This window comes from Diplotaxodon limnothrissa, linkage group LG7, assembly GCF_057381915.1.
Source record: "Diplotaxodon limnothrissa isolate DT_005_m linkage group LG7, D_limnothrissa_male_GT1.1, whole genome shotgun sequence".
Lineage (NCBI taxonomy): Eukaryota > Metazoa > Chordata > Actinopteri > Cichliformes > Cichlidae > Diplotaxodon > Diplotaxodon limnothrissa.
The window spans coordinates 23,048,620-23,066,355 of NC_140602.1; the positions used below are offsets into that span (position 1 = coordinate 23,048,620).

Consider the following 17,736-nt stretch of genomic DNA (forward strand, 5'->3'; position numbering starts at 1 on the left):
CTCTTCCACTTTCTGTTATGTTTTAGCATGGTACTTTTCTTCTTATTGTGGTTTTCCCTTTGCTGTTGTGGGCCTCTTTTTCTTTTTTTTTTCTTCTTCTTTTTTTTCCCCCTCTTTGATTCTCTCTGACAATTGGACTTGTTACAAAAATATAAATCTCTATTTCCTCTCTTCACACCTTTCCGATCTTTGCCTTGTAGATTTAACAAGTGTAGAGTGACTTCTGACCCTCTTACTCGGATTCTACATAAAAGGGATTTGACATGCACTGTAACAAAAAGTAACTTTTGTTGGTCTCACTTTGTTTTCAGTTCTGTGCGCGTGCGTGCATGTGCACTAAATCAACCATTAATATTTTTGTTCGAGTGTGACTCCACCAACACCATTCCCCAGTCATGTGTGAAATGGTTAACATGTGATTTCGGAATGTTCTCCTCTTGTAACTGGTGCCCTCAAATATGCCCGCTGGGAATTCCATTACCAGTTCAGAATACTTCCAAAATGAGGCATAGTCTGTGTAATTGCATTGTTATAAAATGCTCTTGTAGCACATATATGACCACCATTGCCACACAGGCATTGCAGTGCTTGCTTAAGCAGCAAGAAAAGCCTCACCATTCCTCCAAAGGGTGGAGGGTGGTGTGTTATTGCTTTAGGCAGGGGTGGTCCAGCTCCGTGTGTGTCAATATGAACTTCTTTTAAGTAACCTGAGCATGTGTGCTTAATCCAACGTCTAGATGTTTCTGTGTGTGAAGAGTCTGTGTCTGTCTTTTTATCTGTCAGCCTGTGTTTATGTATATTCAGTGTGCTTAAAAACTCAGTTGAAGAAGGTAAACAGCAGAATAATCTGCTGTGTGTCAAGTTACGCTCTCCACCTAAGCTTCGCTTGGCCTGATACATCAGGTATCGTAGGACACGCAAATGCCTAGAATCCCCCTTAATATCATTTCACAGCGTTCTGCGGTAATGCCTTTGATTCGAGAACTGGTTTGATTTGAAATATGAAACACGAACTGTTCAGAACCTGGGAGGATGTGTTTTGTGGTTAGAAAGGAATTTTGATCACTATAAGATTTAGAGTTCGGTTCCTACACCTGCAAAAACAGCTTTTTAACAGCCTCAGAAACGTATTGTGGTCAAGTCTCACAAAAAAAGCAACATTGGAACTGGCTATTTACCTTTTAATCTTTCTAATTCAAATTAGTCTTTTTTTTGTTTGTCAGGTATGCTGTGGTGAATTGTTTTGAGAATGCTCCAAATGTATTTTTTAATGCTAACCCAGTAGGTCGTGTGCTCAGCTTTGTTCCATAATTACCTTTTCCTCTCCATCTGTTGATCTTTCCATCTTTTGCCTCTGCTCCACGTTTACCTCTCTTTCATGATTACCTTCTTCTCTTTTCTTCATTATTGTCTCTGGATAATTCTCATACCTTTTTTTTTCTCCTTAAGTGAGTTCTCCAGTGGAGCTGTTGATCAGTCAGACTCTGTGCTGGGTCCATGATGACTTGGACAAGGTAGACTTCTCCAGCTATTTGCTCAAAGTCTGTGGCCGGGAGGAGGTGCTGCAAAAGTGAGTATTTCTAATACACTGGCATGTGAGAAGCCACTTCTCCCAGGAGTTTCTAATAAGTTTATTTTCTCATCCATTTTTTTACTCTCTTTCTCAGTTTCTCTCTTTCATCTCTTTGTCTGTGAGTCTCCTATCTTGGCAACGTGTTTAATCTGTCATCATCAGTTGCTGGCTAAATTAATGCTGTGTTTGTTGCACGACCGTTTGCTGGAATAAAGCTTAATAATCTTGCACTGGCTACACTCAGAACTACGATACCATTTACTGTAAAATCATTATGTATGTAACCATCACTTTATACTTTTAAACATATGTTGTTTAAGTGCTTGTATTTTTATTATGGATTACATCTTTGGATTATTGGAATTTATAGTAAGCTAGCAAGGAAAACTTTTACTGTATTAGAAAAAATACGAGTCTGGTATCAACATGTGTTTTAAAACCTTTAAGGAGAACGGTAACTTGTTTTGACCAGCACCATATCCCACTTGATAATATGATCCTACAGAGTTTACCAAAAATACAGTTTTCAGAGTTTTCATCAAAAATGGATAAAAATATGTGAGGTACCAGTGCTTGTTTTTGTCACACAGACACAGTTTTGTTATTGAAACAGAGATTTGGATTCTTTAAATATAAAAGGAATCTTTTTTTTTTTCCCCTTTAGAATCTGACACTGCGAGTATAAAAATACTGATTTATTTATTTTGTTTTTAACAGAGCTTACAAATGTTTTTTAGCCCTGAACATTAAATATGTCTATCTTCTGTAGTTAAGAAATTATCGTGGTTAAAAAATGCTGGGGAAAAAAAGTGCAAAATTTCATCCCACCTCTGGGATGAAATTATTCTTTGAGGGTCTGTAACTCTGTCACTGGCATTGATTGATTTTGTTTTCATTGAATGGCCCATTTGCTAAAAATAGGCACAAATATAAGCAAATATTATTTTGTCTTTTAGAGAAATGTATACACCATCAGTGGGTTAACCCCTTTCTGTTAAAACCTTCCTTTAAAATGTTTTCAACAATTGCTCTATAATATTAACATATAATTGTTTGTTTTTTCTTTTCTTTTTTGATTTAAACCCTTTTTATCTGTCACTACGTGCCACAGTAAACACAGCCTGGGCAGCCATGAGTACGTTCAGAACTGCAGGAAGTGGGAGAATGAGATCACATTACAACTGCTCTCTCACTCAACTATGAGAAGGGACTTGGCACGCACTGTGAGTTACTCTGTCATCCTATCATATGGGCTCCTTACCCACTCCTGAAAACCAACAACATGCAGTCTTCATATGGTAAAATCGTGTTTTGACTGATATACTTTTGGTTGATAGACTGTTGCTGTTTTCCTTCTTTTACTTAGGCAGAAGATGACAAGTCTACCATAAACTTAGAGAAGCACCTGGGCCTGGTGGAGAGGCCTTTTAAGGAGAATGTCACAAGGTCTGAGCATCCTACATTAGTTAGAAATGTCACAAACAACTTCAGAACAAGCAGACTTAGTATTCCATTTTCAGTTGATGATTAGTCCTGTATTTTCACTCCTACTGTTATTTTACTTATTTTAAATCCTCTCTTGGCTCTTTCCAGAAAAGTTAGATGTGATTAAAAAAATAATTGAAGCCTGCCTTAAAAAAAACCCCAGAAGAAACATAAACTCTACCTGATATTAATTTGGCTTTCTTTCAAAGTCTACTTCTCCTCTGGGTGGCTTCCACTGCTGCTGCTATTTTTAGACTGCTCCCTGGGAGTCTCTTTCTCACCCCTTTTTTACTGTGCACTCTGCCATTCTGCACTCTGGTTCTCAAATGTATGCCAAGAGCAAATATACATTCATCAAATGGTGTTGAAAATTTAGTCCCCAGCTCTGAATGGAGCACTTTTCAGCAGCTTTCATTCAAAGAGAAGAAGGCAGCACTGTGATGATGTTGCCTATGTAATTTCCTGAGGTGTCTAAGGGAGAAGAACTATAGCACTTGTCAAACATGACTCATTGAAAACAAATATGATTTTTGTTTTGTTTTTTTTCTTGTTTTTTTTGCCACATAAGCACAGTTGTCCCATCTTGCTCACCAGACTTGTATCCCTACTACTTCATCACGTTCCCCAAAATGGAAATTAAGTTGAAAGGTAATGGTTTTAAAACAGTGGAGGGACACACAAGCAGAATGTTCACAGAGCGATCTAGAAATGGCAGCTGCACTAAAAGCAAAAGTCAGCAAGAAGATTGTCTTGATGGAGGGATTCGCCAAATTTAAATCACATGAGGTTCATCTGTTTTTGGAGGGGGATTTTTTTGTGTCTTTTTCAATGTCTCTGATTCAAGAACTGTTTGATCACGCCTAATATCTGTGTCTCTTCATGAAGACAAGGTCTGGCTGATTATTTGGAAGGCTATCACAATCAAGTCAACATCTGTCTACAGAATGAGGTACGTGCAATTAGAGAAAATATTGTTAAATGATTAGGATGGTAGTTTGTTTAAAAAAAAAAAAAATTCAAAGTTTAGTCTAATAAAAACTAATAATGTCGTAAAATACCCCAAACATTGTTTTCAAATTCCCTGCCCGTTTTTGTGTCTGTTGAAATGCGTGTTAGTAAACCAGGTCATTCTTGGAAGGCAGTTTTCTACAAAAATGTTTTTCAGCCATTGCTTGTTGTTGTGAGTTAATTGAATGCAGCCTGAATGGGGGAGTGAGACAATACAACCCTAAAACTGGCATGTTGCTGATGAGTGCTTCAAGATGTGTTTGAGCTACCTTCTCCAGAACGAAATAATGTTTATTAAATGATGCAATTTTAGCATGCAGAAGTTTGTTGCTGTACTAACCTGCTCTGTGTCTCTGTTTAGAGTACCCAGTATAAGACAGTGGATCGGCTGGTGCAGACTGTAAAGAACATGTGCTGTGCTTTAGATGAGGTGGAGACCCAAGCCATCACAGAGGCAGTCAAAAGACTAAGACACTCTGTCAATTTACCCAGGACACGCTCACCCATGGTTCGTTCTTCATATATACTTCACACACACACACACACACGCGCTAGCTCATTCATACCATTGCTTAGTTTCATTTGCCTTTCTAAGACCAACATGCTTTCCTTTCTAGATGGGATTGACATCATCTGGCCAGTCATCAAATGGTAAGTTCTATAAATAATATACAGTGAAACTCAAACAGCTCAGCTCAAAGTTCTTTGTCACCCCTTACGATGAAACAGCTTTTGTTGAAAAGTGTTACAATTTTGGCAAATTATTTGCAGTCTAAGGAAAATGAAGTTAAAACCATGTACTGTGTTTGCTCTCCCATCTATAATACACTGCAACAGTGAGCTGTAGATGCATTGTTAATAACATATTGACCTAACATGGATCCACAGGTCTCACCAGTCCTGTGGAGGAAAGCATGGCGTTGCTAACACAGGCCATCTATGACCTGGCCAAGCTCTACCTGCGCTCCTTCTCCTCTCCATCCTCCTCCTTCCACTCCCCTCCATTGCCCCAGGTTACCGATGGAGACGCTGTGGAAGTGAAGAGAAGCAAAGAAGCTTCTGGCACCACAGACCACCTTCAGTTCACACTGTTTGCCTTGCACGGCATACCAGCCAACTGGGTCAGCAGGTAAGCAGTCAGTGGATGAATGCAGATCTGAATATAAACATACTGGGTGGGGTGATTATATTTATGCGGGACACCTATTAAATCTACATGTTTTGGGTGTTTGTAACAAACTAACTCCTGCTTGCTGATACAGTAGGTCACACTTTACAAAGTACAGATCTCTCATTTTCATCTGCATTTTCTTTGTTATAATCCAGTTGCTGGTCATTTGTGCATACAGCTGAAAGCCACATGAAACCTGAAGTTGAAAGTTTGTTGCAACAAAACATTTTATTTTCTACCAAACCTTATCAAGGCTGCTGTTTTGAACAACTTTATTCTTTCCTGTAGGATAATTAAAACTTTTAGGTAAGAACAAATGGATGAACAATCACCCACTTGCTTGGTATTATTAGTACCACCCACACTTCACCCAGTTTTACTTATGCAAGATAAGATCAAAGAAAGACAGAAGGTGGTGGAAAGCAGTTTGAAGTTATAATTGCTTCATTTTGCAGGTGCATGCAATGCTTACAAGAACAAAGAAGCGATAAATTCTCTTTTAGCAAATAGCAATATAAGATTCAACAAATGTGGTGTTATAGAGTAACAATTTGTTTAGCAGCTAGGAATGAGGAGCATATTTCATTGGTGCCAGAATAAGCAGTAGTCACTTAAACTGTACTGTCACAGAATGTCTTGTTTTCTTCTACTAAACAAATGGCACTGGTGTTGCTCCCCGTGTCTTATTTTTCCATGCCAGTGTCCAGTTTCAGTGCGTCTGGAACACAGTTGAACCGAATTTTCTGTTCCCAGCTCTGTCACGCATTGGTGAACAGCATCAGGGCGTTTCTGACAAGCCCCCTCCACGTTAGGATCTCTAAAGATCTGAAAAGAATTTGTATGCTCTTATCAAAGAAAAAAGGAGCTGTAACCCTGACAGTAAGACGGGAAGAGTTTTTAATCTATCATTTTGGATTGTTGCAGTGTGCCTTCAATAGTAATTTTCTGGTCATCCGTTTAGGCCTTTTATAAAGAGAGGAACTGTCTAATAACAGGCCTGTTTACTCTGGTTTGGCCTCTTCCAGCAGCTGTTTTAAGCCAGCACCAAACATTGCTGCAGTGACAGTTATTCCGAGGATCCCTCCAAAAATATTTATAGCAGAGGGACACAGTGATTCCAATATTTCTGGTCCCAGATTAGTGGCTAAGTATGTTTGTGTTGTGGTGTTATACCAGTGCTGCCTTACTGAAGCTGAGCGTTTGGCATTGTTGTTGCTAGCATGTCCTCCATCTGGAGTGTCAGTAGAAGCCAGCATATTGAGACACCACGGCTAGTGGTAGAGTTGCCAGCACAGATGGCTCTGAGCAGCAGATCAGGCTGATTGTAGTGAAAATACATTATCAGTTTTCTTTTATTTACATGTATATTTTATTTATTTAGTATACAACAGAATATGGTCTGCATCAGACTCAAGGTCATTACTGAAAACGCCAATTAGATTGTGTTGGAGACAGGACATGTGGCATCCACTCGACACCTTCAATTTCAATCATTGCCATTCAAATTTACATTCTCTCTGTTAGGTAGAAAAGACATGCTCTGGTGCACGTGTGGAAATCACTTTTTGAAAACAGACCTGTGTGAAAAATTAAATACTGGATGACTTTTTTTTTTATACCTTTATTCTAGCAACATGCCATCAACAGACTACTAGAGTTCTACTAGATAGAACTCCGTGTTTTGCCCAATGTTTTCTGTGTTCAGTAGAATATGCAGTTAGTTGTGGACAAATAACCACACGTTTTCTGGGGTTGTTTCAGTTACGAGAAGTACTTCCTGGTGTGTTCCCTCACCCACAATGGCAAGAACTTGTTTAAACCAGTCCAGTCCAAGAGAGTGGGCACGTATAAGAGCTTCTTCTACCACATCAAATGGGATGAACTGTAAGTCTTTCCTTTTCAGTGTACTCAATTCACTTTCTTTCTCTGTTTTTTCAAACAATAATGTAATATTATTGTCTGTCCATGCTGCTGACACTGCTTTTTGTCTGTCCAAGGATCAATTTCCCCATAGCAGTAGCTGTGCTCCCACTGGAGTCCATACTGAGCCTGGCTCTGTTTGGGGTGCTGAATCAGAATGCCAGTGGCTCCCCAGACTCAAACAAGCAAAGGAAAGCCCCAGAGCTGCTGGGCAAGGTCTCAATGCCACTCTTTGATTTCAGACGGTGAGGAAAGAAGAGCAGCCGGTAAAGGCTGTACCTATGTTTTAATGTTTTTCACTTATTTTACCTAGTATGTTCATATTAGTTATCACACGTTCTGTATTATTACATGTTATTTTAATCACTAAAAGTAATCGATGAAAGTAAAGGAACTTTTACTTTTTTGAATCTCTAAAACAAAAAATATAAAAAAAATTAGCAAGCCAGAAATTAACATTAAAGGATCATAAAACTTTATATTCTTGCCATTCTTCTTAGGATTGCTTGCTCTTGTTGTTTATTGCCGACTGTTTTTGCAGAGTGCTTGCTAGGGGCACCCGACTGTTGTGTCTGTGGACGTCTGCCCAGGGAGCAGCCGCTGCTGCCAGCTCTGCAGGCAGCCGCAAGAGGGTACCAACAGAAAGAATCGTACTGCAGGTTGGCAACAACATTAGTGCAGACTTCTTCCCAACTATCTTTTTTCTTTTTTTTTTTTTAAGTTTCCATTTTTGATGTATTTTCTTTGTAGTGCAAATCATTACATCTTATTTATTTTATCTTTTTTTTTTTATCACAAATGTTCTTTGGAAACATGATTGCATATGATTGGTATTAGCACTGCTGTTCATGATGCTGAACTAAGTCATTTTACATCAAATACAAAGAACAGTGTGTTGGATTAACATATAGTACATCTGTAGTTGTTTACAACCAACTGGACACATTTTAAGTCAAACAGGATCATCACGTTTAGTAGAAAATCTGTTGCCGGCAATGACTGCCTAAAGTATTGGACCCCTAAACATCAACAGACACTTTGTAGCTTTCCTGGTGATTGCAGACATCTTCAGCTTTTGCTTGTTGAGAATATCTTTAAAAGACAAGTAGATACTGGTGTGCAAGTTCCTCTGCAGAAATATGTGAGGTTGCTGTACACCTTGATTCAAAATTTCTTTCCGCTTAAAAATTTAGTCCTATTAATAAACTGAGCCCTGCTCTGGTGTTTTTTTGTTACCTTCAGGTGAACTTCCCCAACTCACCAGTGGATGTTTTGTATGTTGGACCCAAAGAAGCCCCCAGCCCTGAGCCCCACACACTGGAGGAGCTGGACCCTGACCTCCGACGAAAACTGGAGAAAATTTGCAGCCGAGCTTCCAATTTTGGGTAGGAGATTATTCCCTGTGTTTTTCTAAAGTATAAGGGAAAGATTGTAATGCAGAATTCAGAAGTATTTAACAGTTAATGTATCAGCATTTTGCGGCGTCAAATAAAAGCACTGATATCAGTTAAAACCACTAGAGAGCGAGTCTTGGAGTTACTCAGCCTGATGCACGTAACAGATGTTATTCAAGAGGCTCAAAGCAACTACTGCATTTAATAACTTCTCAATTTTTGTAATTATTTTGTCTTCATATGTCCAAAATCCAACAAAACCCAATATTCTTTTTATTAATTTTTTCCTTGTTTTTTTTTTTCTTTTCATGCAAATGGATAAATGACTCTAAAGCTTATAAATAGGATGTGTAAGGCAGTCTTTGTAATAGAATTCACCTCATCAAATTTAATGTATACGCTTTCAAATTCTAATCGTTGCCCTTTTGATGCCAGTTAGGCTTGTACTAGACTTGCAGTGCTTGGGGTTATGAGAGTTTAAAAAGATATGCACAGAAAGAGTATTTCTAGTTAAGTCTCCCATTAAGCAGGCAGCTTTTTGGCTTTCTTTCAAGCCACCTAAAATCCATTAGACTTAATAGATTTAAGAAGGGATTTTAAAAAGATGCTGCTGACTTTGCCAGCCACAGTTCCCAGTACATGCCTCTCTGTTGTCTGCTCCAGCGTGTCTGTGTTCATCCAGCTGCTACGGGCCCAGTTAAATGCTCTCTTATGCCTGCTGCCAGCCAAATCTCCTCTCCACGCTGCCAACATCCGCGAGACTCAACCGGCACTTTAACGCAGAGCTCTCTCTCACTGGGCTCTCACCGCCTGTTTGCTGTCCTGTCCATTCATTTCTGTAGCCTCTGTGGACACAGGGCTTGTGGAGCCACATCAGTGCTTATTTAGCGGGAGCTGTCTTTTTTGTGTGTGCAACACTCCTTTACTCCCTGAAGCAGGCAGTTTAATTGTTATTTACTACTGGAAGGTCGGGGTCAGGTACAAGTTGGAGTTTTTTATTTGAGGGGGAGGGGGGGAGTAATCTCCAGGATTTGGGTTTAAAGCAGAGCATCAAAAAGTGATTTAGTTGTCTTTCAGGGACTAGCAGTCGACCTTAGTGAAACATGCGACAGATATGTAACCATAAAAGGAGGAAGTCCTTCCAATTTGTGTTCAGTTTCCTGTTTAAACGTGCATTGCAACTATAGAGATTTTATTGCTCGCTTTGCATTATGTAGGATTCTGCTGAAAGGGCCCAGTCTCTGTTTTAAATATCACTTTTGAGTCTTTAATAATTTTGAGATTTCTGAGTTTTGAGATGTCATGACCAAATCTTTTTAAACACGTGTGTAACTCAAAAACTTTTGAGTTGAAGTCTTTCTTTTAATTTTATGTAAACAGCATTTAGACATATCCCCCCCCCCCCCCCCCCCCCCCCTCCTTTGTCCCCAGGCTGAAGCGAGCAGACCACCAGCTGCTGTGGGACCATAGGCTCCACTGTCGGAGGGACCACCCCAGCAGCCTCCCTAAGGTACTGGCCAGTGCGCCCAGCTGGGACTGGGCCAGCATGGCTCATATTCACTCCCTGCTGCACCACTGGCCCACCCTGCCCCCCGTAACAGCGCTGGAGCTACTTGACTCAAAGTACGGCGTGAGCTCAGTACTTAGACACACACAGATTTTTACAAATACAAAAATTCCTTACTTATATAAAGGAGGATCGAATGTGTGCGTTGTCTCCCATCTCTCATTGTAATGTATGTTTGTGTAGGTTTGCAGATACTGAGGTGAGAAGCGTGGCTGTTAGTTGGATTGAGAAGAGCAGCGATGATCAGCTGGCTGACTACCTGCCACAGCTCGTACAGGTATAGCTATATGTACAAAGGTCTGCACTAAAATATGTGCTTTACATCCACTTTAAATCTATTTATTCCCTCTTTATTAAAATTCTTTTTCTCATGTGCTCACTCACAATTCCTTCAGTTAAAATTCAAAGTCTGTTTTTTGTTTCCTCATATGCCCACCAGGCAATAAAGTTTGAGTGTCACCTAAAAAACGCCCTTGTCATGTTCTTGCTGTCCAGAGCACAAGGCAACATAAACATAGCACACTACCTCTATTGGTAAGTGTACAGCCAAAAAATAAATAAAAATTACAATCCTAAAGACTTTAAGAACATGTATATGAGAAATCATGTGATAGATGTGAAGAAAATGTATTTTAAAAAGTGGTCATCACCATATCTACAATGGTTGCAGGCTGCTAAAGGATGCTGTGCAAGATTCCACCTGGGGACAGCGCTATGAGCGGGTGCTGGGTGTCCTGCTGTGTCTGTGCGGAGCCAGGCTGAGGGCAGAGCTGGAGAAGCAGACTCACTTGGTCACGCTGCTGGGAGCCGTTGCTGAGAGGGTCCGACAGGCTGGTGGATCTACACGACAGGTTAGCATGTGCACATGTGTGTTCGTGCGTGTGTTAAAGGCCATGTAGAATGTCCTTTCTAAACGTGTATGTGTATTTACCTATCTGCATGTTTGCGTTTGTTAGGTTGCACTCCAGGAGGGCCTTGAAAACATTCAGAACTTCTTTCAGAGGAACAGCTGCCGACTGCCCCTCAGCCCCAGTCTGGTGGCAAAGGAGCTAAACATTAAGGTAACACACACAAACACAGTTAAACAATTATCTGAAACCATTAGCTGTACCTGAAGAAAAAGGATTGCGCTCTATGCATTAACTATGCGTTGTTTAAAATTGTATCCAGCTCAGCAGACCTTTTACACTATACTGACTATATCTGATGACAAAATTATCAAGTGTAGAGAATAAATAAAATAATCGTTTAATGGAACCAACCACAGAGCAGGAATAGAAGAAAACCTCAACTGAATTTTGCTGCTGTAAATGTTTCAGTTCAAACAATTGAAGAAATGAGCTTCTTAAGTTACAACTTGAACAAAATATAAAGCATGTGAACAAATGTTCCAAAATATTACAGAGATGGTTATCATGGTTAATGAGATCCCCTAAATGATGTATTTATACTTCTGTAAATGCTGTACTCTTCTAAGTAAGAGGAGGATCACTGCTTGGCACAATGGGAATTGTGAGAGATGAGACACAAAGGATTACATTTGGTGACTCATGCTGCCTGCCTCCATCTGCACATTTTAGCTTTCAGCTTTGCCAGCTATAAGTTAATTTGCAATTAAATATAAATTTATATTAAGTTTTACATCCATGGCTCTCAAAGTTTGGTCTTTGTTAACATTTTCTGTCCTCTTGAATGCAAAAAGGACAAAATGTACTACTGTGCACATTATGATTTGATGAAGAAGTCCTGAACCGGACTAATTGTAGCCACTCTCTTCCACCAACCACTGCACAATAAAGCTTTCTAGCACTGGTAAATGTAGCTTGTATTAAGAAATGCTACAGCTACTTTCTCTTATGGTATCAACTACAAACCACGACAAAAATGACAGCTGCCAGTGTGAGCCCCCATCCTGTGAGCCTTAATCAAAACCTTGCTGTACCTTTTATATAGCTTGTATGATTTATGCAGGCATGATTTTTCACAATTTAAAAAAAATTAATATATAAGTGTCTTTACATTATTCAAAGTCATTACTTTGTTTATCCTGCTGAAGTTACTGGATGATAACATTTCAGAAAATGCTAAATGTTCACAGGCTGTCTTTTCCGAGTAACATGCAGGTTTAAAAACATCCTCGAATAAATCAAAACCGTAGAGAAATCACTAATCACTAAATCACTTTGGGATGTGTCTCGGAAGACAACATAACAGTGTGATGTAATGCAGAGGATATTGCTGTTTGTGTGTAGGCCTGTTCCTTCTTCAACTCCAACGCTGTTCCCCTCAAACTGGCATTGGTCAACGCCGACCCCTTGGGAGAAGAGATCAATGTTATGTTCAAGGTAGTGTATGCGCAGACACACAATCACACACGCCCAATGTAAAATGCTGAAAATGAGTACACTGATCAGCAAGTCAAACAACGCCTGAGAACAGGTTCGAGTGTGTCTTTCATGCATGTTTCCATGTTTTATGAGTGGAGCCCACAGTAGCACACAAACATGTAACTGTTTACATAGTCTTGATATGAACACTGCACCCCCTGGTGGCTGAAGTTTAAACCAGCCAGTAATTGATAGATACAGTTTACTCAAACAACAAATGCAAAATGAAGTGGCTTAATAAAAAAACAAAATAATGTATTTTTAAAAAATTAAATATCTCAACAGAAAAAGAATAACAAAACAAATGATTTGATAATTAAAGTGCCTCAATAAAATAAAAATGGGTAAAAATAATATGTAATTACTCTTGTGTATAGTGTGCTTACTGTAAGAAACAGTGCAAGGTATTTAAATAAATACTATACTGAACTAAAAAATGGAGTGCTAAGGATTCTCTGACAAATTTTGTAAAGACTTATTGCACAGAGTAGAAAAGATTCCCTATGTGTGTATAAACTAGCTCTCTCTTGATCTACCTGCATGCATCAGGTCGGAGAAGACCTGAGGCAGGACATGCTGGCTCTGCAGATGATTCGCATCATGGACCGAATCTGGCTGCAGGAGGGTCTAGACCTCCGCATTGTAAATTTCAAATGCATCTCCACTGGCAAGGACAAAGGTAACAGACAAGCACATAAAGACACACTCCCGTCAGTCGGCTTTAAATATCCATTTACAAACCAAGCACACATGTGTACTAAAAATACTCCTACACCTTTTTGTCTGTTTAATCTGAAATTGCTCCTAGCATTATTAGAAAGCATTCCTGCCATGTAGCTAATTTGTTGAGTAAACCAATTACCACATTTACAGTTAAATATACTATATAGCCAGTGTAGTGTTAATAAAAGATTTGCTGTTGTGTAGGTATGGTAGAGTTGGTGCCTTCTTCTGACACCCTCAGAAAGATCCAGGTGGAGTACGGCGTGACAGGATCTTTTAAGGACAAACCACTGGCAGAATGGCTTCGCAAGTACAACCCCGCTGAGGATGAGTATGAGAAGGTGATACATATTCTCATGAAATTTAAAGCACTTGTTAGTCTGTTTGACCTTTGACCCTTATAAATGTGAATCCTTAATCCAAACATGCAACCTTTTTTTTTTTTTTTTTAAATTTCATTGCAGTACTCGCTTTATTTAGCCATGCTTAAAATACCCTTTTCTCCTCTCCTTTAGGCTTCGGAGAACTTCATCTACTCTTGTGCTGGATGCTGTGTTGCAACCTACGTGCTTGGCATCTGTGATCGTCATAATGATAATATCATGCTGCGCTCCACTGGTCACATGTTTCACATCGACTTTGGCAAATTCCTGGGCCATGCCCAGATGTTTGGCAGCTTCAAGAGGTGATGATCAAATCTCACATGTATCATGGATGCAAGTGTGAAATTGCTATAGATAAAGGATGCTTTGTCGCGCTATCAAGTTTTGAAGGTGTGCCGTAGTGATATGATTGATTTACAACCCTCGTAGTTCCCAGGGGACTCCCACAGCACACAGGTGTTTTTTGGTTGTTGTTTGTTTTGAGTGCCTTTAGAACTAATGTGTTAAGTTGTCACAAACAATTTAAAAAGTGTGATCTTCACTTTTATGGATGAAAGGTATGTCAAGCACCCAAAATGAGGTGAAAAAACAAACAAATCCCGAAAAATTATATACCTACCCCACCGAAGACTTTGTGCATAGTAAGATATTAGAGTACATCCCTGTGCTCAAAGGCCCCACAATTCCTTTGTGGGTGACTGTATTTCAGGAGCAGAGGATAATGACTTTGAGCACAGTAAGATTAATGTGTGTTTTCAGTCATGACCTGATTCTTAACTGAGATTTTCACACAGTGTCCAGGTTGGCTCTGTTACAACTACACTCTTCTATTTTTGGCCTTGGAACATTTTCTTGCTGAAATGTTTATACATTCATTTATTTATTTATGTATTAATTCATACATACTCCTTTTTTAGTGTTTTACGTGAGGGAGGATGTCAATTTAGGCCATGTTTTCCCAGAGGTTTAAACAAGTGATGAAAAACTTTTTGCTCTTTTATGAGAAGCTGATGTCAAATCTTGTCTCCACCCTTTTTTCCCATCAGAGACCGAGCTCCGTTTGTTCTGACCTCTGACATGGCGTACGTCATTAACGGAGGCGAGCGGCCCACCAGCCGCTTCCAGCTGTTTGTGGACCTGTGTTGCCAAGCCTACAACCTCATCCGCAAGAACTCCGGGCTTTTCCTTAACTTGTTGTCACTGGTGAGAGAGAAAACAAAACAAACAAGCCCGAGTACATACACACATGTACATAGTACATAGCACTCTAGCTGTTCATACACACATTGATGGTAAAACGAGTTTTGTTCTTGTACTTTTGTACTGCTGACTGTGCCATTTAACATCTTCATCTGTCCCTATTACTGGTATTGGCCTCCTTTTTGTCACCTTGTTTTCTTTTACACCTGCAAGAGCCAAAATAACAAGATATGCAAACCAAGAGCATTCATAATAAATCAACGCCTCTCTGTCCTAGAAATTTGTGTGCAATAAACTTAGAGGCTCTGCTTAAGTGAAAAGACTTCTGTTTATTGCATTTCTAACGGAGACAGTCTTGGTGTCACTGAACTGAACTGAATTATACTGATTCTTTGCCTGACCTCGCTGATTATACATTGGACAAACAAAATAGTAGACACACCTGTCGGTGCAATTAAGCAGCACCAGTAAGCACATATTCCAAACTGAACACACAGCAGAGTTAGAAAGTTCTGAGTAATAAGTGGGCCAACATGCAGAAAACTACTTCAGATAACTCAAAAAAAGTCACCAAGTGGTATTCACCTCAAATATCAGGCATGTGTTTCTCTGTCTGTTGTAGATGATGTCATCAGGTCTCCCAGAGCTGACCGGCTCTCAAGATTTAAAGTATGTGTTTGATGCACTGCAGCCACACAACACAGATGCTGAAGCCACCATCTTCTTTACCAGGTAAATGTATTAACATCTTTCTCCTCCAGTCCAAAAAACAAAACTAAAAACATTTTGACATGTTTATTGTTTGGGGGGGGTTTTTAGCACATTTTTGTTCAACTTTAATACTTTTCTCTGATTCATTCCACTCTACGTGGCAGGTTTTGTAGCAAGATATACTTTAGTGTACAGTTTATGATGTCAGATACTAAAAGTCCACCAGGTGGCAGTACATGATTAGGAGCAAAACAGGAATAGCTGCTATCTCGCTATGCAACAACACAACAAAAGTACAACCAGAACAAGGCATGCTTGTTTTTTGAAAGACCAGTCAGACTGGATTGAAACTGGAAATGTGCTTTGAATGTTTATTTCTTCACATAGCCAAAGGTCAAGGGAGCATAGTTAAAAATTGTGTCTTTGGCATGTTAAATATTTAGTTTCATTTTCACCTGATCTAATGCAGATTTCCTCCCCTTATTTTCTAACTGTCCCAGGCTCATAGAGTCCAGTCTAGGAAGTGTGGCCACCAAGTTCAACTTCTTCATCCACAACCTTGCCCAGCTACGATTCTCTGGTCTGCCGGCCAATGACGAGCCAATCCTCTCTTTCTCCCCGAAGACATATACTCTGAAACAAGAGGGACGCATCGTCCACGCCTCCATCTTCTCCTTTCAGAAGAGATATAACCCAGACAAGCACTATGTGAGCACCAGTGAAGTCTCATTTTGTTTTCGATTTTCCTTTTTCGTCTCATACTGGATTTTGCCCAAACTGTAAACTGGCTGTTTCTCCGCTCTGTGCAGATCTATGTGGTGAGACTCCTGAGGGAAGGTCAGAATGAGCCACAGTTTGTCTTCCGCACTTTTGACGAGTTTCAAGAGCTCCACAATAAACTGACTATCCTCTTCCCTCTCTGGAAGCTGCCAAGGTAGTTTTGTCACCACCCGCTTACTCCCTTATCATCCAACAATGTCATCAATCTAATTAAAACCTGTAAGATAGTGAACTGGCCAGTTAATTATCATGTTTTGGAGATGATGCAATCTTCGCTAACACTCCCAAAATGCCATCCTGCTGTAAGCCTAATAATGAATTGGTGTTTTGTTTTGTTTTTGTAATCAGTGTTGTGACTGCCGGTCTAAGTGTTACATCAGATTCTGTAAAGTAGATCGGCTAATCATACCTTGCTTCTCTTTTTCTCTAGTTTCCCCAGCAAAATGGTGCTTGGCCGAAGCCAAATTAAAGAAGTAGCAGCCAAGAGGAAGCTGGAGCTCAATAACTATGTCCACAACCTGATGAGAAGCTCCACAGAGGTTACCCAGGTATGCACACACACAAACAAACACACTCCGTATACTGGAATGATAGTAATCAGGAATAGATTTTCAGTCTTTCTGGTCTTCTTCTAGTGTGACCTGATCTACACATTCTTTCATCCAATTGCGCGGGATGACAAGACAGAAGGTGTGGATGCCATGGCCAAAGCACCTGGTAAATACCATCACTTTTCATTTCCATTTACTGTTTGTCATTTTCTTGACACTGTTTGTGCTTTTGCTTTCATTACTGTGCTATCATTAAGCCATGTACTGTTTATAAATATCGACAAGTAATTTACCAGTTTGTCAAGTCACTCTGAGTTTGTAGGCAAAAATATTTAATGGTTCATTGAATAAAAATTTAAAATGCATATGCATTTTAAAATGCATTTGCATGCATCCAGATTCATGAGAGTTATGTGTGGCGTGTGACTGTTGCAGAGCCTCCACTGAGTCCCACTTCTGGTCGGGTGGAAGGAGAAGTGAAGCTGTCAATCTCCTACAGGAATAGTACTCTATTCATCATGGTCATGCACATCAGAGACCTGGTAGGCTTCAAGAATTAAATATATATTTTAAAATACTGTTTTGATCCGTTCATGTCATTTCATTCTTTTTCTATTTCTCTCTGTTGTCATACAATTAACCCGTCTCTTTCCTGTCAGGTTTCTGAAGATGGAACAGATCCCAACCCGTATGTGAAGACTTACCTGCTTCCAGATCCACACAAGACTTCCAAACGCAAGACAAAGATCTCAAGGAAAACCAGGAATCCTACCTTCAATGAGATGGTTAGGAAATACTATAAGCTATATTTATTATCTAGTATGGCATTGTTAAGAACCATGATCGTAAAAATGTTAGACTATTTTGATATTTACAGATTTAT

The 17,736-nt window shown here is 39.6% G+C and overlaps 1 protein-coding gene across 1 annotated transcript in view; it reads left to right on the plus strand.

Annotated features, from left to right (window-relative positions):
- pik3c2a (phosphatidylinositol-4-phosphate 3-kinase, catalytic subunit type 2 alpha) overlaps positions 1-17,736 on the plus strand; it is a 41,566-nt gene that overhangs the window by 21,725 nt on the left and 2,105 nt on the right. The window contains exons 5-32 of the mRNA XM_085359449.1: positions 1,450-1,570; positions 2,685-2,796; positions 2,940-3,019; positions 3,944-4,007; positions 4,428-4,574; positions 4,684-4,717; positions 4,955-5,195; positions 6,999-7,121; positions 7,235-7,402; positions 7,699-7,816; positions 8,400-8,542; positions 9,983-10,174; positions 10,302-10,395; positions 10,558-10,652; positions 10,789-10,969; positions 11,075-11,179; positions 12,371-12,463; positions 13,055-13,184; positions 13,433-13,569; positions 13,744-13,913; positions 14,658-14,814; positions 15,434-15,543; positions 16,023-16,230; positions 16,332-16,456; positions 16,733-16,850; positions 16,938-17,019; positions 17,289-17,395; positions 17,513-17,638. Of these exons, the coding sequence (XP_085215575.1) occupies positions 1,450-1,570; positions 2,685-2,796; positions 2,940-3,019; positions 3,944-4,007; positions 4,428-4,574; positions 4,684-4,717; positions 4,955-5,195; positions 6,999-7,121; positions 7,235-7,402; positions 7,699-7,816; positions 8,400-8,542; positions 9,983-10,174; positions 10,302-10,395; positions 10,558-10,652; positions 10,789-10,969; positions 11,075-11,179; positions 12,371-12,463; positions 13,055-13,184; positions 13,433-13,569; positions 13,744-13,913; positions 14,658-14,814; positions 15,434-15,543; positions 16,023-16,230; positions 16,332-16,456; positions 16,733-16,850; positions 16,938-17,019; positions 17,289-17,395; positions 17,513-17,638 (3,581 nt within the window). The remainder of the gene's footprint in view (positions 1-1,449; positions 1,571-2,684; positions 2,797-2,939; positions 3,020-3,943; positions 4,008-4,427; positions 4,575-4,683; positions 4,718-4,954; positions 5,196-6,998; positions 7,122-7,234; positions 7,403-7,698; positions 7,817-8,399; positions 8,543-9,982; positions 10,175-10,301; positions 10,396-10,557; positions 10,653-10,788; positions 10,970-11,074; positions 11,180-12,370; positions 12,464-13,054; positions 13,185-13,432; positions 13,570-13,743; positions 13,914-14,657; positions 14,815-15,433; positions 15,544-16,022; positions 16,231-16,331; positions 16,457-16,732; positions 16,851-16,937; positions 17,020-17,288; positions 17,396-17,512; positions 17,639-17,736) is intronic.